General features: G+C 42.6%; 2 protein-coding genes across 3 annotated transcripts; both read left to right on the top strand.

Moving 5' to 3' along the window:
* The first annotated feature begins 7 nt into the window (after nt 1-7).
* On the top strand, nt 8-3,998 carry LOC109483888 (cob(I)yrinic acid a,c-diamide adenosyltransferase, mitochondrial-like). Of its 2 annotated transcripts, none has more exons than XM_019787063.1 (9): nt 8-167; nt 651-706; nt 900-993; nt 1,259-1,316; nt 1,428-1,500; nt 1,737-1,834; nt 2,032-2,096; nt 2,395-2,454; nt 2,792-3,998. In XM_019787063.1, the coding sequence occupies exons 1-9, from the start codon at nt 58-60 to the stop codon at nt 2,886-2,888; spliced, it is 711 nt and encodes a 236-aa protein (XP_019642622.1). In that variant the 5' UTR covers nt 8-57; the 3' UTR covers nt 2,889-3,998. The 2 variants fall into 2 exon arrangements, with proteins under 2 accessions (XP_019642622.1, XP_019642698.1); XM_019787139.1 differs by lacking the exon at nt 8-167 and adding an exon at nt 317-437.
* A 6,563-nt stretch (nt 3,999-10,561) lies between these two features.
* Nucleotides 10,562-25,810, top strand: LOC109467947 (somatomedin-B and thrombospondin type-1 domain-containing protein-like). Its single transcript, XM_019766124.1, has 4 exons — nt 10,562-11,318; nt 21,634-21,819; nt 24,176-24,260; nt 24,512-25,810. The coding sequence occupies exons 1-4, from the start codon at nt 11,078-11,080 to the stop codon at nt 24,795-24,797; spliced, it is 798 nt and encodes a 265-aa protein (XP_019621683.1). The 5' UTR covers nt 10,562-11,077; the 3' UTR covers nt 24,798-25,810.
* The last annotated feature ends 248 nt before the right edge of the window (nt 25,811-26,058 follow it).

Below are 26,058 nucleotides of genomic sequence, written 5' to 3'. Positions count from 1 at the left end.
ATTCTGATCACCTTTGACCTTTCGAAGACTTAGTTTACCACAGCGAGATCGTGCAAAATGTTGTTTAAACACGTCCTCCGGCCCTCGGTGGTTTTGACACGGTTACCAACACTGTACGCTAGGATAGAGCAAACAGTATCGCCGGTGTACTGGCGGTGTTACTCAAGGTAGGTTCGGATTTCTCTTGTTTATTGTGGGTTGTGGGGAGGGGGGCATTTCATCTGCCAGTAGTAGCGCACTAACCCGTAACCGTTACACTTAATTTTTGATTGACGTCTCTAGGTTATGCACAAAGTTCAAGTCTAGCTGTATGGGACAAAGGTCTTTCTGCGGTGAGCCATACTGTGGAAAACTACAAAATTTGGGACAGAAACGCAGGAATACTCTTAGTAACAGCTCAAGAGCGGAACCGTTTGTTATACTACTATGGAAAAGAGGTAAAATTATATTTGGGATCGACAAAAATTCTAAAATATAAGTCTGTAATATGTTAGTACAGTAGAAAACTGTTACTAAAGCATCTGGATAGCTTTTGCAAACTGTCAGACGTTTCAAGTAGCATCCAGTACTTTTCGTCAGTCACCGAATTTAGTGTTTATCTAGTCTTTTTGCATGAGTTTATCAGTACTTGGGTCTTTTCTACTTTTCAGCAAGGAACGTGAGAAGACAAAGCAACTAAAAATCTATACAAGAACTGGTGACAAAGGTAACTTATCTGGTGCTGAAAACAAACAAAATTTAACGTTATGATATCTTGATTATTGAGATTGATCATATAATGTTACTGATGTTGTATCATAAAGATCTATGGCTTTGATTAACATTCTGGACTTTTGATGTGGTTAATGAGTAAAATCGTGCTTTGCATTGGTTGATGATGTGTGTTTTTTTTCACTTAGGAAGGTCCAGTTTATTTACTGGAGAAAGACGGAATAAAGACGACGCCATTTTTGAAGCACTTGGGACAACAGATGAACTGTCCTGTGCAATAGGGTAAGTATGTTGTGAACTTTGCATGAGGGGGTGAAGTCCGCCAACTGCCTTGATTTGTCTGTAAAGCAATTATTTTTTTTAAACACTTGGATGGGTAAAACAGATATATGCATCCATTGGTCCACTGGGAAACCACAGGTATCTAGCTATGCCAATATGACTGAGGCAAATTTTCATAACACTGAGCATGAGGCAAATTTTCATAACACTATTTTTTATGGAAATAATTCATCCCCCTTCTTCCCCCCTCCTTCCTTTCCAACAGGTTAGCTGGAGAATTTGGCAATGATGCTGGTCACCAGTTCATGGACAGACTAGAAAAGGTAATCAACAGTTGTTCCAAATCAATCTCCAAAAATCTTTCTGTAATTTATTTTGCATATTTCTGTCCTAGTAAAAAAAAACTGAACTGTACTGTCATCTGATGTTGACAGATCCAATGTTTACTACAAGATGTGGGGTCCAACATTGCTACACCACGGACGAAGGCACAGGACAGAAAACTAGGTGAGAGAAACAACATCTGCTCATACATTCACAAAATACAAAAGTGCCCTCTAGCAGTTTTTATTGAAATTGCAGCAGATCAGCTGTGTGTAGTCTGTTCCTTGCAACCTAACCCAGCATGGCGGTACCTCCATGAACCCAGTAACCCTAAATTAGGGTCATGGTAAGAGTAACCATAAATTAGGGTTGTGGCAAGTTAGGGTACACTTCATAATGCTCTCTTGTTTTTTTTCCAGCTCGTACAGAGTTCCCATCTGGGTCAGTAGAGGAGCTGGAAGGATGGATTGATGAGTACACAGAACAACTGCCTCCACTCACCAACTTTATACTGCCTGTAAGATGGTCACTTTATATTTCATACCATGCAAAATGTGCATACCTATTGTCAGGCATTGGACAATTTGGTAATCAAACTAACCAACATCTTCTGTCTCCATTTCTGTCTCTATTTCCCTGTCTCTAATGCTGTCCCTCAGTGTCTCTCTGTTTCTACTATTTACTGCATGTAACATGGTATTTTCCCTCCCGCAGTCTGGAGGGAAAACCAGTGCTTCACTCCACATGGCTCGAGCTATCTGTAGAAGAACTGAGAGAAGGTCAGTTTGGAACTTTTTTTAGTTTAAAGAAACTTGGGATAAAAGTGAATTACTAGAGCAGTTGAAAAAAATTGAAGTAAAAACGGGGACAACTCTATGCAAACTTCCACCCTGAAGCATCATGATTTATGATTCCTGTCAATTTAAGCATATGTTGTTTTCCTTTTAATTTTATGGCCTAACAGTATGTTTGAGAATAAGGCTAACTAGCTGCCTGTAAATCTTTTCCTGCTTTATACTGTAATAGGAGATTACAGCAGGACTGATTTTGTTTATTTTGTGTACTGTCCTGTTCCAGATTAGTTCCACTGGTCAGCTCAGGTGATGTAGATGCTGAAGTAGGGAAATATGTCAACAGGTGAGGCATGAGTAGTAAAGGACGGTCCATGAAGGATTGTAGGAGGGTATGGAGATGGGGGAAAATTTGCAAGAGGGGAATTATTTTGTACCAAAGAGATTTCTATCATATTTGGCATGGCTCCACTTTGTACATGTATAGTGTTCCTCTAGGAATATACAATGTGACTTTTACTTGTGTTATTCCATGTCTTAGATGAATACTGGAACAATAATTGGTTCTACATGTATCTTGAATTATTCAACAAGGACATTACCAGACACTTTTTGGGTTAAGAACAGTGAGCATGAGAAAAGTTGTCAAAATCAGACAAAGTTTCCTTTTTTTTTTTTTGCAGACTGAGTGATTTTCTTTTCACCCTGGCACGTTTTGCTGCAATGACTGAAAACAAGGAAGAAAAGATCTACAGGAGAGTCAAAGGTCAAGACAGCTAGGGCATCAGCAGTACAGCAGTACTATGACTAGTGATCTCCAAGCTGATGTACATGTAGTGTCTGACTTGGTATTTCAGACATGCATGTTCTTGCAGCATTTTGTATGTCTTTGTGGCAGTTCATGATTTTTTCCTGAGTGGAAGACTAGAAACATGTAACGTTATATGTAGAAAATGCCACAAAGATATTAAAAAAATGATTTTGGATCCCAGTGATATGATATCGGAAATAGTAGCCAAGGATTAAGAGGAGTAAGCAGTCTTCAGAATCAGTGATGCTTGTCCAATGTTGGCAATAACACGTTCTGATGCTATGATGAGCGCTCTCTGGTGATGAAAGGTAGTACTGCAACTTAGTTGAATACTGGTACGTCTATTCGTAAATGGATGATTCTTTGACTTATCCCCAAGTATAAAGTTGTTTCGTCTATATGGGCCTAACCATATCCTTCAAGCAGATGTATGGTCCGGGTTAGTGTTTTACACGCGTATATTTATAGGCTTTATATAGCTATAGGCTTTTAAGAGGGACCTCCCATGGCCAGTATAAAAGCTTTAAAAACGCTGATCTAAACCCTACTTCAACTTGGAGACTGCCTTACCATAGACGGTCGGAATTAATCATATTTTTTGGGGCAAACACTGGGCCTCAGCACGACCACTTGGCGACAATGTAACCCAGCAACACTCCAAACCTGACCTGGTATGCTGAGGTCAGCGCCAGGGTTGCCCCGTGGTGGCCGGCCGGGGAAGACCGGCTCCTACTCGGCATACCCCGCACGTGCCCATAGCCCAAATAGCTTGTCAACTACGGCCGTCCTAACTGTCTACACTTCCTGTGGTTGACCTCCTTCACTCGTATCACATTGCTTCATCAACAAGGTAGTAAAAATATGTAGACGTATGCATCACTACAGATTCCACCCCCGCATCATGTGAAAGGCTGTTCATATGTGCAGATGTCTCAGGACTATTTTATTTTAAGAATTGTAAGAATATTAAAGATCCTGTTTACATGGCGGAAGGATACAAGATTGAACTAGTTTTGTGGTGACAGTGACCACTGACAGCTGTCTGAGAAATACTGACAGAAACCATCCCCAAATTCTCGTATTTGGGGGTTGGGGGGGTACTTCCAAGTAAAAGCACAATGAGCTATGGTTCCATGTATGCATATAGGTATACGTGCATTTCCAGTTCTTCAATGAAGCCATAATGTATGATTAAATGATCTACGTATGTTTTACTCTACTTTTTGTCCAAAATATGGATGATTTTTGGGCACACTAAATGAAAACTATAGCTAGCGAAATGAAACGATATATACAACAATTTCTTTGAGAAATAATCCAGACAAGGAAGCGAACAATCTCACTTTATCGTTTGTTACGGCCACATGATACAAGATAGAAAGGCGCTTTAAATCCAAATATTTAGAGTGGAGATGTTCGCATGTGACACGGCGTGGTCCTCAGGACAGGTTTACCAAACAGAACCGCAGTTTTAGGCGTCGGACCAGCTCCGAAATGGTGCTCTTGTTTACTTCAAAACTGAAATACATGTAAACAAGTGTAAGCACATGCAGCTAAATCATGGGCCCTCGACGTATTTGTGTCATTATTGAGATTGTCCATCTAGTAAACCGCGAGACGCTTGGTGGTCAAATATCGTAATTATTTGTATCATCAGCGCAGCGAAATGTACATACACACCCGGGCACTTACGTTGCGTTTTGATGCCGACATTACTACATACATGTATATATGAGACTACATCGCTGAAGATATTTTGACCAAAAATAGACGAAAACCTTGGTCCGAGATTGGCTCAAGTGTCCCACAAGGTTCCCTGTTAGGACCATTACTGGTTATGATATTGTCAATAATATTTTCCTTATTCAGACAAAGATCCACTTGATTATTTGAATTATCCCTCTACCAGGTTATCTCGCAGGGGGTGCTTACACACGTTGTATTTGCTGCTATTCTACTCACTGCCTGTCCCCCTCCTCACGCCTTGTACCGTTTTGACACGGATGACTCGCTCGGAAGCGTTAACTTCTCAACCAGAAAATGTCGGATTAATTGGTGCCGTGCCTCTATGGATTTAAATATAGCTACCCACCCTCTACCAATTTGCTCGTCGTCTGGATTTGCTGGATAATCCATATCAAATACTAGGAGTGTCATATATGGGCAGTCCGATTCGTATAGACATGCTAGAAAACATATACATGTATATGCATCGATAAAACAATGTAGCTCGTGTTATTCGCGCACAATACAAATGTGAAATGCACTAGGTACATGTCAGAAAACGATATCGTGGTTATCGTAGTTAACCCACAATCTCGAGGGTCTCGGTTCGAATCCTTTGCCATGGGTAAATTAAGGCACTTCACTCCTGAAGTGTATGTAAGACACGAAAAAAACAAATCAAAACAATGATCAAATCAATGATTATCAATATACTTTCTTGTTCGAGCCCTCCAACAATATTGTTCAGCTAGAGGTGCTAGATTTGATTATCCTCTGTAGATCGCTCAACACACAGCCGCTGTAAGATTAGAACAGCTTTGTCTTGAGCAGCTAATCCCGGGGGATGAAGAGATTAGGGCAGGGATTGGCGTGGACGATTGATGAAGAAACCGTCCATACAAGACAGGCTTACGGGGGGAGACCACACAAAACCTTATCGGGAGGTATGGTACAGGATACTGACCACAGACCGCCGTGGTTTTAAAAATGGGGAGGGCGTGGCGAGATGTGGTTGTTGGTAATGCTGTACAGACTTGCAATTAATTAGGGACGAGGTTTGGGGCGTAGTTTTACAACGGGGGAATGTCAGCTAGTGTTACTTCCCAACTGTAGACCCATCACTGCATAAGGACCGCCTGGTCACTTGTCACTTTACAGTGAAAACGTACAGTCTCCTCATTTTTAACGTTCGAGACACACAGTCCCTAAGTCGTTGTTATAGCTTACTCGGACCATTTTTCGCAAACTTTCACGACAAAGGATATATAAACTGATAATTAGCCCTACTTGTATTATCTCGAGCTCGTTTAGTTTTTTTGACGGTAAAATTCTATACCCTTTTCGTTTTGTAATTTGTTCAGTATTCGTTGCCATACGATGAAATGCCTACTACTGCCATACCTTGCACAATTGTCGTGCAATAAACTTCTTCATATATGTTCAACCCCCCGTTCCCATAGCCTGTCTTCTTATTGATAGCTGCATGGTCGCTTTATGCATCCCACCAATTAAATCTCAGCCTCAACACCGTAACCACAGTTTCCTAAACCCTTTCCGTCCGCCCGTAGTCCAGAAGAAGTCCTGTCAACACACTGAGACCGACTTAAGCCAGGTGTGTGCACGGAGATCAGTCTTAAGTGGTCCGAAATAAGAAATGACAAACTTGGCGATCGATTCGGTAAACCTAGAGTTACAGTCCGTATCACAAAATTAAAGGCTGACTGGGTAATGGCAAATATGGTAATTTCTGAACACATGTATCTTCACCTTTTTTAACTTTTAGATCTACAATTGGCACTGTTAATTGTATATCAATAAGTGAATACATTGTTGTTTGGAAAAACCTCAACTTCTGTGGTTTTTCTTCAACTGTCCCTTCTAGAATACTATCTTGATATCTTAAGCAGATAAGAGGATAGGATATCTGCTAGAACACTTAATATGATAATTCAATTTTCCAGTTTGCACGATGGAGGGCAGTCATGTGTGACGTCATGTCGAGCCGCTAGCCCTGATCATGACCTTCCGTAACACCTCCTCTGGTTGGGCGCATTTTACTAGGTCAGAGGTCATGGAAATTCCAAGGATTTTGCAGTCTACACGAATAGAAAATACGTTCTATCCATACTTACAACTTCATTTTAATGAACAAATTTCGATGTTAACAGTATATTTGTTCATAAAGGTTTGTAATAGAGGAGGAAAAAATGATATTCGGCAGAAATATGGGGTCAGATTGAACTGAAAGCGCCTCGCTGTGAACTGCGGCGAAGAGAATTAAATTAAATCCTTTGCTGAAATCGAAGCTCGGCCCGAGCAGTGAGAGACAGCTATACCACCGCGGGACGGGTTCTAGGTTTACGACCAAGAAAATTAAGATGTTTTCTTTGATGTAAGACACGCGTGTGTGTACCTAAAGATTGTAAATTACTAAGGATATTTAAATGCTTATAGCTAGCTTTAGCGAATGACATTGCTATGTTATGTTACAATGTTTCCTTGCCAATGCTGTTTCTGCGTCCGCCAAATCGAACAAGGACAAAATAAATGTTAGGGAAACAGAACACGTACTGTCCTGTGTGTCCTGCAAATTGTCTGAGTCTGTGGTATTGTTTACGCCAATTGGATACACGTTTTATCACATGGTAATTTGATTAAGTGTCGGGAGATATTTGATTGAGGGAGAGAAGATCTATTACATGTTATAACGACTTGATTACGGCGAATTCATGATTGAGTAGACGATTGGGAAACTCTAGTTGTGTCCTATTTTTACAAAAAATAATCAAACGATATATTGATTTTCTGTTAAAGAAGATGAAAGGGCGGCGTAAGGTTATAAGTATCGACCCACAGCACGTATTTTAATCAAAGTAAAGCTACATACTTTCGGAGTCAAACGCCCCCATCCACACATAAAAGTGTTATCTTCCCATTTCGTTCTTTTCCCTTTTTATAGGACATTCCTAAATTGATAAGTGGTGATCAAAAACAGGCTATTTCACGAAATGAAAAATTAGATCTGCCTGAGCGACACTGGAGGAGGGCTCATGATAAATTTGAAAAGGTAGAGTTGGTCAGTCTATTGGTGGAGAGGAGGGAGGGGGGGTCAATTGGGCAGAGGGGACTGTCACGGTAAATTGAAAGGAGAGTGCGCGGGAGGGGGGTGGGCGCACCTAGGGGGTCTTGGCCTCCTTGTGAATGTGGTTATACAAAACAGACGACACGGGATGGATGGCCTTGCTGATCAAATGGACTGAACCGTTTAACGATCGAACAAGACACCGGGAATAAATCACACCATGGGTCCCGGTATGGTCCCCGCCACTGCCCTACATTATACAGTTTACCTCTCGCCCTTTTATATCACGTAAAGAGGTTTCCCTGTCGCCATGTTGGGTACACACAAACAGACCTGATTGAGAGTGTGTGTGTACACTATACTCTCTCAGGGGTTTAACGTAATAAAATCAGCAGCGGAGATGGAGGTAAAGTAGCGGCAACACAAGCGGTCCCTTTTGGTGACGGGATAGGCTGAGTACGTTTATAGGACGCTCAGGTTTGTGGAGTGTTTGTGGCCACAACCACATAATCGTTTTATCCCCCGGTACCACTTTGACTGTTTTTATGACAAGCAGTCCATTATAAATGTGTCTGTGACCAACGCCTATTGAACTGGTGTCTGATACTTTCCTCTTCCCAAGCTTCTATCTCAACTCTATAGTAGGGATGGAATAACTGAGCACTCGGTTAGACTGGTATCCAGCCCTCTACGGTTTCGTTCCGAATAGAGATGGCAAGAGCGTGATCGCAGCTATAGAAGACTGGTTACCAGGCTTAAAACTAAAGTTAGCACTATATTATCCCGTTTGTATTATCAAAACATAGACTTACATGTTTAGGCTTTCTTGATACACATGTACTAGTTTTGTCAACCCCGAATGATCGGATTCTAACCTACCACCCTAGTCGACGGAAATAACGCTCGCATCACGGATTTGCAAACAGCTTAGAGGGCATTTTGATGTACAATACATATTCATAGCTTCTTGTCTGACACAAGTTTGTTTGAAGTAACAAAGCAATTCACAAACAATTCACATGGTAGTGCACTCGCCAATGCCAATAAGGGCGCAATATCAGTATCTGTATCGTAAAGCCGGTATAACCGCCCTTCGGCGTAACACATATACACCAGTTTCAAAGATAGACATATCGGTTGTATCACATGTATGTCTTCCACAATTTTTTTTAGCTTTTATTATATTTTATGTAGGACACGGACAGACTAATTGGCATAGCCGCTCCCAGAGCCTCTCCCAAGGGAAATCCACGCGACACAGTTATTATGGAATCAGACGAGAGACACACACGCCGAAACTGTGCCGAGACACAGGTGCAAGGTGTCTCCTGGGACCCGGGGCATGTGGTCGCCCTGTCGCGCCGCCTTCTGTCAAATATTGGCACGTCACATATATTATGAGAAAAACCTTTCGGCACACATTGCTCAAAGGCTTACTCCAGAACCCGTTGTCTGATACCACCAGATGGTGCGGGTCTCAATACGGGTACATCTTTCCAAAGCACACAAGTTTGTATCAGGTTTGGTTTCTGTTTTGTATGATGCCAAAGAAGTATAACAGTTAATGGTGTAAACGACCATACCTAGGCAGCAAGAATAAAAAAAAATTAAAATATGGCCATATTTCTCGTTGTGTGTATATGACAAGGTGCGTATAAGGAGATTTTTCTTCCAACAGGTGTGCTATCTCTCTCTCTCTGAGTTTACACTGCTTTGTTTACGCAGTGGAATATAACTTGAAGTATGATATAACAGTCCAAATATTTAAAAATGGTACGTAAACGTGTCTTTCAACAGAAATTGCTTTATCAAAAACATCTTCTGATCTTTGACATATCAAAATACGCCGAAGTCATAACAACTCTGGGAAAAATATTCATTTTATTTTGCCCTTGGTACTGAGCATGAAAAATGGAGGTGGCAAAATCAAATGTCTGTAAATTATTCTATTTCATGAAATAATGACGAAAAATGCGTGTTTTCAAGGCTTTTATTTATCTTTCTCAATATCTCTCTCTCTCTCTACATATTCGTTGTAATACAAATATCCACTAAAAAGACGTACTGAAAGCCAGAAAACTAGTAAAACACTGCAACTGAGCCGTATCTTACATCTGCTTGGAGATTAAAGCTTATTACATTGCAGAGAAGTGGGAGTTTTTGGCGGTATGCGCGGGCCGACCTGGTTTAAAACTACTCCCACGTTGGAACTCTTAGAAATGTAAACACGCAAGGTTAATATACTCAATCTTCTACACTACTGCCATGTACCTGTGTTTGAATTGTAACCTAAATCCCGGAATCACCACTCATCATTCTTGAGCAGTTATCAGAGAGTACGGTTGGGCCGGTAGGTTGGTTTGTGAATCTCTTTCTTCGTCACGTATTTTTTGCCCTCCATGATTTTATTTCTCATCCCCTTGACAGTACGGTCATCTCACATCACTGCTGAAGAGTCCTTTATATAGCCTCGGGCAAAAATGCTATGGTTACCTTAGTTCATAAAGGGTATGCCGCGTATGTCATTTAATGAATGTTGTGAAGTAGAATACGCTGATTTATATATAGCAGGTGGTTATACACTGTGTGAGCTTGTGCATTATGGTATCAAAATCATCACAGTTTGGTAATACGCGATTGTTTCTGTGTATTTTGTTGTAGATTTTTCAGCCTAAACCTTTTGCCCCATTGAATGCTCCCATCACCATAGAGACCAGTGATTTACGGATAAGGTGTTTTATTTTACGGTCGTTACCTGATGACGTTTCCCCGCCCCCTATTGGTCAGGGGTTGCTCCCGCCCCCATTGGTTGCGGGCGCCGTACTTTGTGTGTGTAAACAGGCGGGATCGCGCGCGCTGCGAGAGGCGAGGAGCATAGCAGAAAGGCGGGCGCGCTCTCTGTAGGGTTGTCCCCGGGTCAGAATTGTTTGAGGGGTGGCGGTGAAATTCGCCGAGACAGATGTGCCAGCGGTACACACAGTAGTACAGCACGTCTTAGCGGATTTGTAGGTCGAGCGGAATTTGGACACCGCCTGGACTGTTGGAGCTCGCCGGTGAAACATCCCTGGTTCACAGGTTGCTGAGAGAGAGAGAGGACTGTCCCCGGTCTGGTATCGTATTGTCTTCGTTGTCAGCTCGCACCGATGGATTGCAAATAGTTGTTCGATTGGGCGGGCAAACAACAGACGGAGCCGGCGGGCCGGGATGAAAGCCTCGTGAAGCAACGAGAGGGAGAGAGAGACTGCGAGAGAGGGACAGGAAGAGATACCGTGAGCGAGCCGTGTGAGCGCGCCGTGTATGTGAGCTCGTGAAGAGTGTAGGGTGTGTGTGAGGAGCCGACCCGGAAGAGAGATGGAAATGTTTCGCGGCGTCGTTGTTGCTGTTGTTGTTGTACTGTGGGTGTGTTTGTGCGGTGTACGGTACGTGCACGGAGACTGTCGCGACCGCCCCGAGCCCCAGTGTTGCACGGGACGGGACGCTTTCTGTCACAACTACGGCCTCAGGACAGACAATCGCTACGGCCCCTGCTACTGCGACGAAGCCTGTACCTCTCAGCAAGACTGCTGCCGAGACTATAACTGGATATGTATCCGTAAGTACCCCCTCCCTCATTTACCTACCATAAAAAAGATTACTAAAAGTGTTGGGGTTTATGGTGTGGAAAATTACCTGGGCGTTCGCGCAAACAAAGAGGAGTTGGCTAGATGAAAAAGCCTGGCTACAGCCTCGGTTATTAGCTTGCTAATCAGGTCACATCATCAAGTTGTTCATTACCCCTATTAATTGTGTTATGTGGTCTAATCCGATCTAATGACTGGGCCGGGTTGTGGACAAAAGAGTTTAGCCGCTTGGGTAGCCCCACAGGTGGGCGAGTCCATGCCATATGAGTGGTACCAGATCCATATCTCAGTCTAAGGACCTTTTCTCTCCCTTTTCTATTTCATCTCAATGCTGGGACAAAATATCACGTAACAGAGTGCTCTGAAGAGGGTCGTTTTCTATTTCGAGGTTTTGTTCGCCCCACTTTAAAAGACGGCTCGTATTCCAGTGATGTCAGGTCTAAAGAGCATGCACATGTACATGTACCACACCGAGAAACCACATACATATCCTCTCAACTGTATAGCACAAACTCGTATATCCCTCTAACCCCTAAAATAGTCGTACGTCAACTCTAAAATCAGACGGCGCTTTCCAACTCTGACCAAAATCAGACGACACTTTCTACAATTCGTCCCAACGTACACGTGGACTTTCTCAAAGACTCTGTAGGGGCCACAGGGTCATTTACATATCTCACTACTGGGAGAAGAGCCAATTTACAGAGTTTTCTCAACCTCTGGCGAACACTAGCCTATAGCTACGCAAACAACCCACTCCTTACCAACGAAAGACATGTTGTTTCTGTTGGCTACATAAGCTTTATGCATTGTAAACACGGACTGCATGTATGGATTTTTCAACGCCACAAAATGCTGGTTTTGTCTTCTACAATTCCACCTAGGGAATTCGAATGGCATCAGAAAAAAAAAGCGCAATAAAGTTTGGTTAGAAAACACAAGCTTGCTCGTTACTGTACCACAGACCTTTCAGTCTATTTTCCCGCCTTTCATTGACAAAGGTTCCAAGGGTCAACCGAACAATAAACCACGGTATTAAAAAAGCACAATGGTGCAAAACACGAGTTCTGTTTCAAAGGCAGGGTGGGGGAAAGGAGAGAAAACAACTACCAGTTATGTAAGAAAATATCTGAAGCTTTTTAACGAGGGGTTGAAGCAAGAAGTCAAGTAGAAAAGCACACAGAAACAAAGAGGTAAATATTGACGTCGTATTAGAAGAAAACAGCTGCGAAGGATTCCGTGTAATGTATGGCTATAGTACCGCCCCCACCGCCCCTTCTGATAAAAGTGCTCTCCGACAAACACTGCAGATGTCGCTCTACAATGAAGCTAGGGAAAAAATCACCATGTTTCTTGCAGCCTTTGTTATTCTGGTATATGTTTGTATAGCAGGCTCCATAGTTTATGGGTTACAGCGTTTCCCGGGCAGTTGAGAATATATGAAAGCCTTGGAGTTTCTGTCGGTAAACACTACCAAACCCCCGAGGATTGGGCGGGAAGGGGGAGGGGGGTGTTATAATGGAAGAGTGCTTGCAGAACTAAAAACACTTCAAGATCACGTGTCAAATTAGTACAGATGGGGCTTTTATGCAGAGAGATGGTGGAATGTGTTAAACAATAGTTGCTATGGTAACGCGGTTAAGAGTTAAGCACCCCTTGCGTAAGGTCAAGCCTTGTCAGTAAAGGGAGCCAAGTCAATAGCTTCAGACGGAAAGGCACCTAATATATGTAGATCCAATGTATAGATAAACTATACACCAGAGAGCGTGGCATCAAATTTTTGTTTCAAATACTTTTTACCTTCACATATTGTACATAGATCAATAGTCGCAATAGCTCACACACCAGAAGCTTTAAGGATACTGTAGTGTACTTGTAAGAATTTTAAGTGACATAACTACACCTTATGGCTTTAGCTGTACTGCACAAAAAGTTGACTGCAAGAAAACAATTCAGAAGACGTTAGGTTTTTGCACTCGGACGATAGTTTTAACAAAACGAGCAAAATGGAATATTACAGACCTAAGCTCAAATCCAAAAGAAAGAAGTGTCTACATAGTCCTCATACATTAAGACGAGTTGTTATTCACATTCACGTAAAGACTGGCCAAAGTCTGTGCATTGACCTACTCCTGTTGTCCAAAGCTCACATGTCGCGACATCGTTTGATGTAAGCGTCTGGGGGGAAAGTAGGACACGCTATTCAATCTGTGGAGTCCCTATATGCTTCGCCGACTTTTACCTGGTGAAATTATTCGAGATATGTGCTCCCCTAAGGCCCCATAGCAACCCTAGCCTTTCCGCGTTTAAAGTCTTGTTGTGGTATCAAAAAAACTCACATTGCTGTTAAGGCTAGCATGTGTTGTTTTATGTTAAAGAGGGAGGATTACTATATTTTGGATACATCAGCGATATTCCAAGGAATAATAGTGATCAACAGTTATGCATACCTTAGGGTACCAAAATGTATCATACGTATAATCGCCAAGAAGATGTAGCACTATCTATCTGGCTCCGTCTCAAAGTTTAACACGAATTATTGTATTTCACGGAGAGTAGAGAAGACTAGGAAAGAAGTGTGCAAAAATAGGCACAAAACGCCGAGACTGATTCAGATCCTACATCTGCTTGTAGGTTATGTATGCCCATTTCAATACCCAGCCCTACACAATAGCCTTTGGTCGCCTCTCTGCCCTTTATCTGTTTCTTTGTGCACGCCACTCATTCGTTTCTCCTTTAAGGTTCCTTTAATCCATTTAAGACAGAGTTTCCATGAGAAACGTCCAGAACCCTTTCTGTGGTCTCAGTTGCTATGGCTACGGAACTATCTCAGAGGCAACACGACTTAAGGGGTGCGTAGAGTAAGCGTTATTCTTCAAAGTGGATTGTTTAAGTGTTTTTCTGGTTTCTGAACAATTTGTCCAAACTAAGACGTGCTCAGTGCTACGTGCCTCTGATATAGGAAGTGATAAACAGAGCTGCTGAAAAACAAGGGATTTTGAATAAGGCTCGGGGGCATAATACGTAGCTAGTTCACATTTTTTGGACAATCGGATATACATTTGGGTCTTTCTTTCTGTATTCAAAGGTATGTAAAATGTTCTGAAGGACATGCCTTGAAGTCCTGAGAACAACTCGTCTGAAAATGATCTGTACACTGGGAGAAATTCCCCCAACAAACTCAACTTGACCTCTGCCCTCTCAGGATCCACGTAACGTCTTCAACAAGCCCCATCTTTGTTTGTCAGGCTCTGGGGGCCTCACATGGAGTTCAGGGTCAAGATGAAAACCATCCGTACATCCTTGCCCCTCTTGACCTAATTGTCCTCTCTTCGGACACGCTCGGTGATTATCGGTAATTTCCGTTTCCTTCTCGTGTGTCAGCGTCAATCATTCGGGAAAAAAAGTCCTACCTATCTGTGAGATCTCGCTGAAACAGGTTAGCAGCTGTGTGTGAGTTGAACAATGAGTGACTTTACGGTGATTAACATATCCGTGCCAACGAGGCTGTCAACGATAACGGCCCGTGCCTGCGTCGGTATGTGCAAATCTGTCGTCCACTTCAGCTGGTTCACTTGGGACGACATGCAATATGGGGAGGGGGGCGTGAGGCAACGTGTGGGACCTTTTGACCTTCATTCCCAGTCATATTTATTTTCACTACCATAAAACAAAAAAGAAACAAATTCCTGCAACAAAAAAGAGAGAAAAATCACCCCAAAGACAAAACAGCTTTACTGTCTGGGTGTGGGAAGACATCTAGTCGCCTGGCCATAGAAACCATTTTTCATCTCACTATTTACCGAGTTCCCGGGTCTGTGTACTAAACAGTGCGCCATTTCGGCCATTGCATTGTGTCCACCCTTATCTACTCAGGGTGCATGACGGGAGCCATGTACCATACGGGAGAGAGGTCCCTCTTGTGTCACGTTTTTGTCAAAGGTGTGTTTACACTAAACACGCACCTGTTTTAAAGGACAGGTGAAAAAGCACGCAGGGCAGAAGTTGTACAATGTAAGCCTGGTGTAAACCAGTGCCGTTATTAAGAGGCGACGTGATATGAGTACGCAACAGAAGTCGGGGTTGCCTGCATGTGACCTCTCTAGCTAGCTATCAGTCCAATTCAACGTACGTTACCACGTCCCGTACAAGTAGAGATGTCACGCGGGTTTTCATTGGATGGTTACTGTCCGTTGGACCTAATGGCGAAACATCCCAGTTGTCGAGTTATCGCCAAGGTTACTCGTGTTACAAAAACTAAGAGTTTTGAAAAAAATTAACAAAAACGTCTACACTGACCATCCCATATCATCCTTAAGGTTTATGGACAACGCCCTGAATTGTTCCAGTCGCCGCTAGTGTTTACCGTTTCTTCCCATTTTAAGATGTTTATCCCTTTTGTTTATCAACCTTACCTAGAAACAAACTGCGCTTCCCAAACAGTCCCCCGTTGATGCGTTACCTCATTCCTCCATGGCAATGTGTAATACCCGTCCATTGAGTACATTGAAGTGTTTTTAATTTTACACCACTATACTTATAACGGTTGAATGCTTTTGAAGTAGCTCTGTTGGCATTAGAATCATCAAAATTCTGCATAACATTATACGAACTTCAAGGCATGCAGTAGAATCACAATTGTGGTGTCTTAACTATAGTGTAAGAAGCGTTACCTCTTAGCATACTTTCGTAGTCAACAGAAATTGGTTTCTGCCGACATGTCACGTAACCCTTAAATTCTATAGAACGACATTCCTGTCATTTGGGTAGTTTGATACGATGTGGACCTAACTTCAAAGTGTCCTGGCTCCCTGTACGCCTGTTGTCTTCAAGCACCCGTTACACAAGGCTCCCAGTATGTAAACTACGCCATACCTGTCTACCTGAGGCGACAGACCTACTCGTGTGGTATGTGAGCCGTTCCGTTCTTGTTCCCTTATAAGCCGTCTTAGGTGGCTCTTGGTGTTCACCCGAGTGAAAATAAGGAAACAACGCCGACACGATTGTTTAACCGCAACCGGCGTGTTCCTAAAGGTTCAGTTCTGGGACCTCCGTAAGACCAGTGTAGAACCTTTCTTGTGATACCTGACCGGTTGCTCGCTCGTTACCCCATTCTAGATCCGCACCAAAGCCATTTATATTAGCTATCCTTCGTGGTAAAGCTAAGACAAAGTACTGATACGGCTCTTTACTCTCAACCTGGCGTATCTAAAAAGGTTCCCTTTTGGACCCATGCAGTTAACATCAGAATGATGAATCCATCAGTTTTGGCACAAAAGAACGAAAACTTTCTAAAGAATCTGACAACTTGTCTTTCAGCAGGCGCTAGGTTCCCTGAAAAAATACACAAGGGAATTCATGCTGTATGTCCGAAATAAAAGGTGTCGCCTGATCTGAGGACACGGTCCGGCGTGGTGGGTGGTTTGAGATGCACGTGTCATGACGATATCATTCCGTCAACATTTCCGACCTGCGCCGCCACCCCAGTAAGGTCGCGCTAATCAGCTGCTCTGCTATTCTCATGTACAAAGAAACGTCAGGGTGTCTCTTGTTGTTGAAGAAATCTAATGAGCCGCCTATTCTCCATACATCAACGCTAAAAGCATGAGATTGCCACGTAGATTAAGCTTTTCTGTGCATTGGAGTCCTCTTAATCATTGGGAGAACTAAGTGGATATTGAATGGTTGACTATTGAGTTACGGTGCAGCTATGGAGACCGGCCAATATTGAATTCCAGCTTATCAATGGCTGTGTTGAAGCATTTGATTCGATTATGTCCCCAGAATCAGACCATGTCGTATTTTTTCATGCCTTAAACACTAAGTGAAAAACTTAGCCCTCGCTAAAGAAAGCCAGACCAGTGTACTTTTATGTCAGATGGCTGTTTGTGTGCTTTAACTCTTTACATCGTCCACAGGCCATGTGTATCTGCCCTCTTTCACTTGTAAGGCTATTTGTACTCATATATCAGACTGTTGAAAACGTACAGAGCACTTAACGCTACAGGAATGGCTAAATATAGATTGTTCACTCCAGATGCCTTTTGTATCATTGTTGTGCCCCCCCCCCTCCCACACACACACTCATCCTAGCTACATATGAAATATAACGTTACGTTACGTTACGGTCATAAACTAGAAAAAAAGCAGAAACATCGTTTTAGCTCTAAATATATAGGCTAGGTTTGCCCACCAATGGGATGTTACGTAACAGATGGACTAGGAAATAAAGTGCCATCTACCCGAACCTTGGGGAGACAAGCGATTCAATTAGTTTGATTTGTCACCGGCATTTGCAGTGACCTTGAGCACCCAAGATGGCGGCCTCGTGTGTGGAATTCTCACTAGATTTTCACGAAACAACAAATCACGCCGTCGTTAATGTAATTGTAGTCAAGCGGAGGAAATAAAACGAGTTCTTTGTGGGAGGAGAGGTTGGAGGCCAGCCTTATGGCGACAGTGATCGCTCGTAACGGTTTTGAAGTTGCTTGTCGAGGTGAAATGTCTAACGGTTGTATTTCTAACTGGAGGAACAAACTGCCAGACGGGCACGGAGAAAGGAGCAACTTGACTCCCGTCTTCTCTCTTCAAAGAAATATCTTAGTGTTCTATTATGTTCTGACACGTACATTGCATGAGGCCTAATTAATTTATCAAGATTAAAGTCAGATAATGTCATTTACGATTTCCTGAAACGTTTTGGCACTCGGAGATGTTGTCAGTCTTACTTAATTCATTGTAGCTCAGTGAAGTGCCGTAGGCAATAGTCTAGATCAGTTTTCACGATGAAGGGAATTGGCATCCAAATGGAACATGGATCATCATTTGCCTGTGTAGTGTAGCTTTATGCACGTGAACGTGTCTAGAGAGTGTCTGAAAGATGTCAAAGTAAAGATTCACCTTCGTAATATTGGCCTCCCGGAATAAGGTACACCGTTTTGGTGGCTCACGCTGTGTGGACAATGATCCTACGGCCTACTCCAATACAGCAATATGAATGAATTATATATGACTGAAGGTCATTGTCGATAGCCTAATTGCATTTATTGCCTGACCTTAACTTCCTTTTGTCTCAGATCAGCTATAGACAGGTCATGGCTTACGTAATGGGAACGTCTGGTATGAAAGTTAAGTCATGTGACCAAGTTCTCTCTTATCTCTCTCTTATTTCTATAAGCTGATCGGAAACATTATGAGGTCAAGGTCAAATGATAAACGCACTTAGGCTATCGGTAATGACCTAGAGTCATATATAATTCATTCGTATTTCGTATGAAACTACACTGACTTGGGTAATTAACTTAGATTATAGATAGTATAGTTTCCAACGAAGGAGCACGTTGTTAATGCATAACTGTCCGCAAACTGTACACCTGAAAAAGATTTTAAGTTTAATAGCTTGATTAATTGCAGAAGAGACGAAAACTGAATTCGTATATGAAAGACAGCAGTTAAATCGACGGCAATCCCCACTCCTACTCTTGTGTAAGGGTCACACAGGTCAGCCTATTTTAATCTCCAAGGAACCCTCCTTACCCAACATACGGTTCTTGACCTCTTGTCTAGCATGTCTGAGACCTTTACCAGAGGAAATATACATTGTCAAGCCCTGGTTAAAGTCCACTTCAGAAGCTTTTGAAGCTGCTGACAGCATGTTTGCTTGTAAATGTCACTTTTCCAAGGGCAAACCTATCACGGACATGTGTTTTTGTCGAGAACTTGCAGGAAGAGAAGTTTAACGGCAGCGCTTTAGAGTTGTTGAGGCAGGAATAGTAGTAAAATGCTCTACGTCAAATACTGATTGCAGTGTTATTAGTTTGAAATTGGTAAAGTTTCATGGGAAAATGGAACATGATGAAAGTACAACGTTGTTTTAGACCTGTTTTCTCATATTCATGGATCACCTGTTTTAGGTTGCTGTGCCACATTTAATAATTGTGGCATAGCAGCCTACTGACGTTTTGAAGAATCTGTGGGTCATTTTTAGGCCAGATTGAGGCATGTGTTTAACATCAACGAAAAAACGTATTACCTTTAGTTTAAGCCCAATATTTCACAGTCCTCTAGTGTTGTCGTACAAGCAGTTTAACTGTCTTTTATTAAGTAACTGTCCATGGGGCAGGGGCACTACAGTTCAGGAACAAGCACAGCACTCAATTTGTAGTCAAAACATGTCAACGCCATGAAATCTTAAATCCATACCATGCATCTACAAAAATATTGCTTGAGCTCAACCCCCACTTGTTTTGATTGGATATTTTGACGTCTATGTCTTGTTCAAATTTGCACATACGGCAACTCCGGTCAACATATAAATTATCGCCGTCTAGCTGACATTAATGATTTACTAAGAACGTTATAAAAAGCGCGTTGAAAATCAAAGCTTGTAAAGTAAGGCTTTAATTATGATGCTCCTTTGGATGCCAAGATGTAACATTCAAAATTTTAGCCCTATTTATCATGATAGCCTGTGGAACAGTGTAAACAATCTTTATCAGACAAGAAAGGTCATTAAGGTATAATTACAGCAACAGTTAAGTGTACAGTACGGCTGTTTGAAATTAAGATGCCTTGCAGACGATATCTCTCCCCCCTGATGTGATATCTATGTCGCTTGTTTACATGCTGGAAAATTAACTGTGATTGAGACATGTCAGCTGATTACATGTCAGCAGATACGACAGCTCTGTTCTGCAGTACGTCAGATTTTTCTTGTCACTCAAAATATGTTCCCACAGGATACATGTTCATGTTGGCAGAGTTTGCGAGTCAACATAGGCATTAATTTGCATAATCAGACGACATTGTTATGTCGGAAGCCAATGGTCTTGTGTATACGGCCGTGTTCAAATATTGTCATTGCGCCCATTTGTCACCATTTGTCGTCTGAATTTGAATGGGGATTGGGGATGGGGTTTCAGGCAGGGGGCATGATCCACAGACAGACATATGTTTCTACCTTGATACGTCGGTGAAGGTTAGACATCCAGGTAAGAAGATGCGCCAAAAACAGCTACTCAAGCAACTGGATATGATTTTGGAAACGGTCAGACGTTTCTGGTAGCATCCATTACCTTTCGTCAGTGACACTGAAGACTGCAGGAGAATGGCAGGTTACTACCTTACTCTTGAAACAAGCCAGATGTCCTGTTCTGGTTTAAGATATCTGAGGGATCACTCCCACCTGCACTGCGAAAATGACACCAGCAATGTTCTTGACCTGTGGCCATCTTATTCAAGACATGTTGCGTAACAGGCTTCATCTGTAATACATCTTGCTTTACTTGGAGTTTCTGTGCGCCCTTTTTGTTCGTTTCACACGTCTTTCAGTCGTTATCCTTTGTCCTCTTCAGCCGAACAAAATGAGTCAAAACATAAATACATCTAGACATCTACTTTAAGATTACGTAAAAGCACTATATAGGATTATACGTTACAATAATGTACATTTGAGAAAAAACAATACATTGTCGTTTCTTATTTCAAATGAAGGGAGGAAAATTTTCTATTGTCTTGTACTCTTTTCTCAATGTCTTCTACCATTTGTTTCTGGACAGCCCCAGTCACTTATCAAAACTATAAGTGAATGGAGAATGGTTGGAATTTTGGTGTAAGCAGAAGGGTTGCTTTAGAGGCTTTAGAAGCTGATTCCAGGTTGGCAGTCACCGTGCTGCAGGCGGTTTAAACCCGCTGTGGTATTTCAGGTACTTGGACACGATTCAAGGTAGCGCGGTTTTAACTTAAGGTACGGTAAGGACAAGACGCCAAGGGGGGTAATAAGATGTTTTTATCTTGATAAGTCTCGTATTCCCTACAGCGCACTGGGCCATATATTCTAGTTGACGTTGAACTTGGAAACTGCATTTGTGCACATTTATCTACTGAGCTGGATGGGAACGTAGGGGGGGTGTAAACTAACATGTAAGCATGATATGGCATTGTAGTTAGTCTTGTCAGATGGAAGGTGATGACAGGGAACTAGAATTTACAGCTCATTTGCACTGTTTGTCTACGGATTACATTTCATGTTGTCAGCTTTTTTTCTGTCCATCTATGCTTCCGACACTGGGATTCGTGGGATAAGCTGTTCTCTTGTACTGCGAGAATTTTGGCAACACCTCAGGGCCGGTGTCATTGCCTGTCTTAGGAAGTGTCCACTTCACACGTGCAACTTGATATGGTTTCTGTTAAATTTGCTTTTAGGCCCTTATTGCTTTTTACGTACGGCACTACATCAGAAATTTATTTGAAATCTTCTAATGATTCTTTCGCGTTTGTTTCCCTCAGCCGTGGACTGTGAGGTCGGGGAGTGGTCGGGTTGGTCCGCCTGCACCAGTTCGTGCGACATCGGGTTCGCCGAGCGGCGGCGACGGGTGAGGAAGGAGCCGAAGAACGGCGGCAAGGCGTGCCCTCCCGAGGTGGAGAGACGAGGCTGTTACGCCTGGGACGCACGGAGATGTGATCCAGCCACAGGTACCGCAATTACTTCTTGATCTGTTTTGTGTTTGCTTGTTTGTTTGTTTGTTTGTTTGTTTTTTTGTTGGTTATGTTTAACTTCGCAGAAGGAAACCATTGCTTTTGCTCAGTTTCTTCTTCTTCCTCTTCTTCTTCTCCAAACAAATAAGGTCAATGACCTGAACCAGAGGTCTGTCACTATGGTAACTAGCACTGTAGCAGTGTTTGATTACATTTTGTAGCAGGGCAGAGTTGGAGAGTTTTGATAAGACTGAACAGAGCAGTAGTTTGAGGTAGACCATGTGAAGGTAAACGGCATGCATTTGCTTTGCAAATGTTACATTTCTAGTTTGTTCCTGTATTTCTAATTCGTATCTGTACCAGAAGCCAAGATGGCGGCGCCCATGAAACCAGGGGAAAAACTGTTTTTGCTGCAGTAATCAGTAAATAAGTTACGTTGTACACTCAGCTTCAACCTCTCTCAGACTGTATTAGCGGTAACCAGCCGTGATCCTTTAACAAGAGCAGGCAGCTTTCACAGGGTTATCTACATACCGGTGAACACGGACCTGGCATGTTACAACTCCACGTTATGGCTTTCGAGTGCGGGTGCGTGGGTGGTGAGGATTACCGTCGCTTAGTAACGGGCGATCATTGCCAGACGTCTTCAAACGCAGCCTTGCTGGGAGCCAAAACCCATTAAGGGAGCCTGGCGAACCTGGTACTTAACTGACTGTCAAGTTTGTGGCTTTGTTATTCTCATCACGTAGGAATCTAATCTCCAAGCAGATCCTAGGGCAAAAATACAGTATCAAATTGGTCAGGCAGTATCCATTGGCCAGAGAGGGTCCATGCGCGACCAAAGTGGTGGGCGTAGCGACAAAAAATGGGCGATATATAAAAGCTAACGATCTTTCCCCACAACCTCTGCTTGGAGGGTTGTAGGAATCTATTTATAGCGAGGTATCCGTGAATAAATTTTTGATGTAACCTGGGGACTGATGTATGTTTTGATGCTCTGACATCAGAAGTCAAAAGACAACAAAAAGTTGTTTTTCTAAAACCCCTCGCGTGAGTCACGAGTTGAAGTCTGAAGGCTTGTGGTAGGTGGAAAGGAATGTGATTTGTCCCCGCCGCCGGTTAAATATACATGTATGTCAGACAACCATTTAAGAGTCGCTGGTTTTACCGGGTATGACATGACACGAGTGTGGCGTCGGTGGCTCAACGGTTAGAGCGTTGGACTCGGAACCAATAGGTCCGGCTGGGTTCGATACTAGCCATGCGCCGATGTTGTGAAGGGCACTTTACATTACCTTCCTTGCTCTTAGGCTAATCTGTCTAAATGTGTGCCAAAAACACTCTACGGAGTTGGTGCCCCAATGTGACAACATGTGCACTTTTGCCACCAAGAGCCGCAAAAAAACTTGTAAGGTCCACAACACACTTTGAACTCAGAGCAGGGTTAATACATTGCAATATTTGTCGTTGGACATCGTAGCAACATGGGTCATCACATTTTAATTATTTGAAACGGCACTAAGGTCCACACACATTCGTTTTGCGACAGCAAATTGAAGGCATTGTTCAGCACGGAAAAGGCGGCGCGTTTATGTCAAATTTCTATGCACTCCCTAATCCATCCGTACATCAACATGTACTTCAAGGGTCTAGAATTCTAGTCGTGTTTTATGTCTTCTTTAGTTCTGTTCAAGCCGTATGAACTTGACCTTGAGTGTCAAATACGCACCACTGCATCCACTGACGAGACAGTGAAACTTGCCACATGTTCAGCGTTGTCACTGGGAAGCATCCCCTTACTCTCTCTACTCTCGCTCTGTGAATCTTCTCTCGGGTTTTCAAGATTGAGGAAATGCCTCGGTAATATTCACTTCGTTCAGACTGATATGTTGGCTTCTCCTTCGAGTCCGAAGATGTTTAGGAAGTCAGTCCCCTGCAGGCCTGATAGAGAATGATAAAAAATACAGAAATACAGACATGTATATACAAATGTAGTTAAGACCAATGTGATTCAAACTCCTCTAGTACCCACAATGGACAGGGCCACTTCAAATATCTAGTGTCGTCTGACTGACTTAGAATAACCTTCATGGATCTCTCCACCAGGGTTGCTACGAAACGGGCAAGGGCCCGCCCCTCTCCCTGTTCCGAGACAGGCGCAAAGTCTATGTAATACTATGTAGCTCCTCCTGTCGCCTTTGGTGAAGAGTGCAGGAAGGTAGCCCGCCTGCATCGGGAAGACATCAGCTCAAAAGCACTGGATCAAGATCAGAATGTAGAGATTCCTTGTGTATTAATTATAATCTAATAGACGATGGTGGTTGATTTTCCATATATATCTATTGTTTTTCAGATGTTGCCTTGCTCACCCCAGCCGAGTTTAGCCGCGATCAGTACCCAGACTTCAGACCCAAAAGAGTCATCAACACTAGGAAGAGGTAACTAAGGAACCTTTTGTAAACTGTCTATGGTCTGGATTGTCCTGTTTTAGTCCCGACTCAATTGGCGACTAACTTCAAGATAATATTCTGCACGCACATGTGCCTAAATCCATCAAGTTAAATTCGTCGTTTATAATGTAGCGACGTTTATATAGGGTATCCGACCTAATTGTGTGAGGCGACGTTACTGTTAGATTGGGTAGCAAAACTGTAGCTAAGATTTGAAGTACTTTTTTGCTCTATTCCAGCTACTGTGTGTTCTTCTACATGAACGAGGTCCCGACCACCTGTATCCTCCACCGGCAGGCGGGGCAGTGGACCCACGCGCTGCAGCCGCGCTCCACGGTGTGTGTGGAGTGTCAGCCCGCCGCCATGGACAGGAACGGCCGCTGCTCGGGGGACGGCGTGGACGACGGCTCGACCCTGTGGAAGGCCATGGGCGTGACGGGGTGCCAGGGCTCGTGGCTGCGCGCCGAGAAGAGAGACGACTGCAACTGTGGAGACAGACCCGGCACGGATTTCCTGTTCGTGTGATGCTCGAGCTCTCACAAACGTGAACAAAACAAAAGTGTGATTTTTCTCTGTACGTTTTTATCAGCACTTTGTTTTCGTTGAAACCCATTTGCGTTGATACATGAAATGGTTAAACCTTCGATCCAACTCAAGGACAAATGAGCCTAGAACTGGACGAATGTACTCAGTCCTGACGTCACGTCATTCCAGAAAGTCACGTGACATTTCCAGAAAGTCACGTGTCAGATGTGAGTGGGTCAGTATTCCAGAAGAAGACCGATTCGTGCATTTGTACTGGTGAAATATGTTTGATTGTGTTGAAACAAAATTTTAAAATTGAATTCCTTTTTGTATTCTTTTTCTCTCCACGTACATGGTGAAGACGTTCAATATGTCATATTTCCTGGGTGCTTTTAAAGATCGAAATGACATTTTTATTGTTCTATTGAAGTATCACAATGATATGAATAAGACCGGTTGCTCAATGTTATTTCTGTTAGTGTGTAAACTACCACCTGGTCTGCGTTTACAGCTTCAAGTGGTATTTCCGTGAATTCTGTGATTTCTCAAATTAATATGTGGATTGTTCAGCTAGATGTGAAGTATCCTTGCACTATAATTAGTGATTCACGTGTTGACAATGTGGCATAATTGGTCAATTTGTTGTTTTTTTTTAATTGTATCGCTTTTTGACCGCCTATGTTTCGAGGGTCGGCTGTCAGCAAATGTTGTAAATCCTTTCTCTACATCGTCTTGAAGATTATAAAATCGTCCCAAAGCCATAAATAATATGCACTCACAATCCCTTCATCTGTATAATGGAGTCGTCTGTTCGACTGAAGTTGCACCAATGGGACGTGCAGGTAATTTTTGATTGAATACGACTGTTATTACCTATATATGTTGCCTATGTAATCATATACACACCGAGGTTCTTTTCATACCCTTATAAATGTTACATACGTTTGATAATGGAATTCGAAGTTTGAATCAGTTAGATTAGAAAATGGGAGTTTTACATGTATTTATTCTTTTTAAGTATTTCTTCTTTATTCAAACTGAAAAAAAAAGAAAACAGTACACCCTTTCAAGTTGAGAGTAATATTGCACTGTGTATACGTTCTTTATATGATTGCACACTTATAGAATATGAATTATGACAAATGCTGACATTTAATGTATAGATTGTAGACGTAGAGTAAGTGTAGGACTGGGTCAGTTACAGATCGGATTACATAGTCCGATTACGGTCGAGATAGAAAATAATGTGGAAGTTGTTGCT

Source organism: Branchiostoma belcheri, unplaced genomic scaffold, assembly GCF_001625305.1.
Source record: "Branchiostoma belcheri isolate BF01 breed outbred unplaced genomic scaffold, Haploidv18h27 scaffold1, whole genome shotgun sequence".
Taxonomy (NCBI): Eukaryota; Metazoa; Chordata; class Leptocardii; order Amphioxiformes; family Branchiostomatidae; genus Branchiostoma; species Branchiostoma belcheri.
Note: the sequence above shows the minus strand (reverse complement) of the source record. Positions and strands in the feature narration are given on the sequence as shown.

What these genes read in the sequence shown, in the direction of transcription:
- LOC109483888 (XM_019787063.1), top strand. Translation starts at nt 58, where the DNA reads ATGTTGTTTAAACACGTCCTCCGGCCCTCGGTGGTTTTGACACGGTTA. An exon ending in TCACCAACTTTATACTGCCT is followed by an intron (nt 1,835 to 2,031) that starts GTAAGATGGTCA and finishes TCCCTCCCGCAG; the next exon opens with TCTGGAGGGAAAACCAGTGC. An exon ending in GTAGGGAAATATGTCAACAG is followed by an intron (nt 2,455 to 2,791) that starts GTGAGGCATGAG and finishes TTTTTTTTGCAG; the next exon opens with ACTGAGTGATTTTCTTTTCA.
- LOC109467947 (XM_019766124.1), top strand. Translation starts at nt 11,078, where the DNA reads ATGGAAATGTTTCGCGGCGTCGTTGTTGCTGTTGTTGTTGTACTGTGG. An exon ending in CTATAACTGGATATGTATCC is followed by an intron (nt 11,319 to 21,633) that starts GTAAGTACCCCC and finishes TGTTTCCCTCAG; the next exon opens with CCGTGGACTGTGAGGTCGGG. An exon ending in GAGATGTGATCCAGCCACAG is followed by an intron (nt 21,820 to 24,175) that starts GTACCGCAATTA and finishes ATTGTTTTTCAG; the next exon opens with ATGTTGCCTTGCTCACCCCA.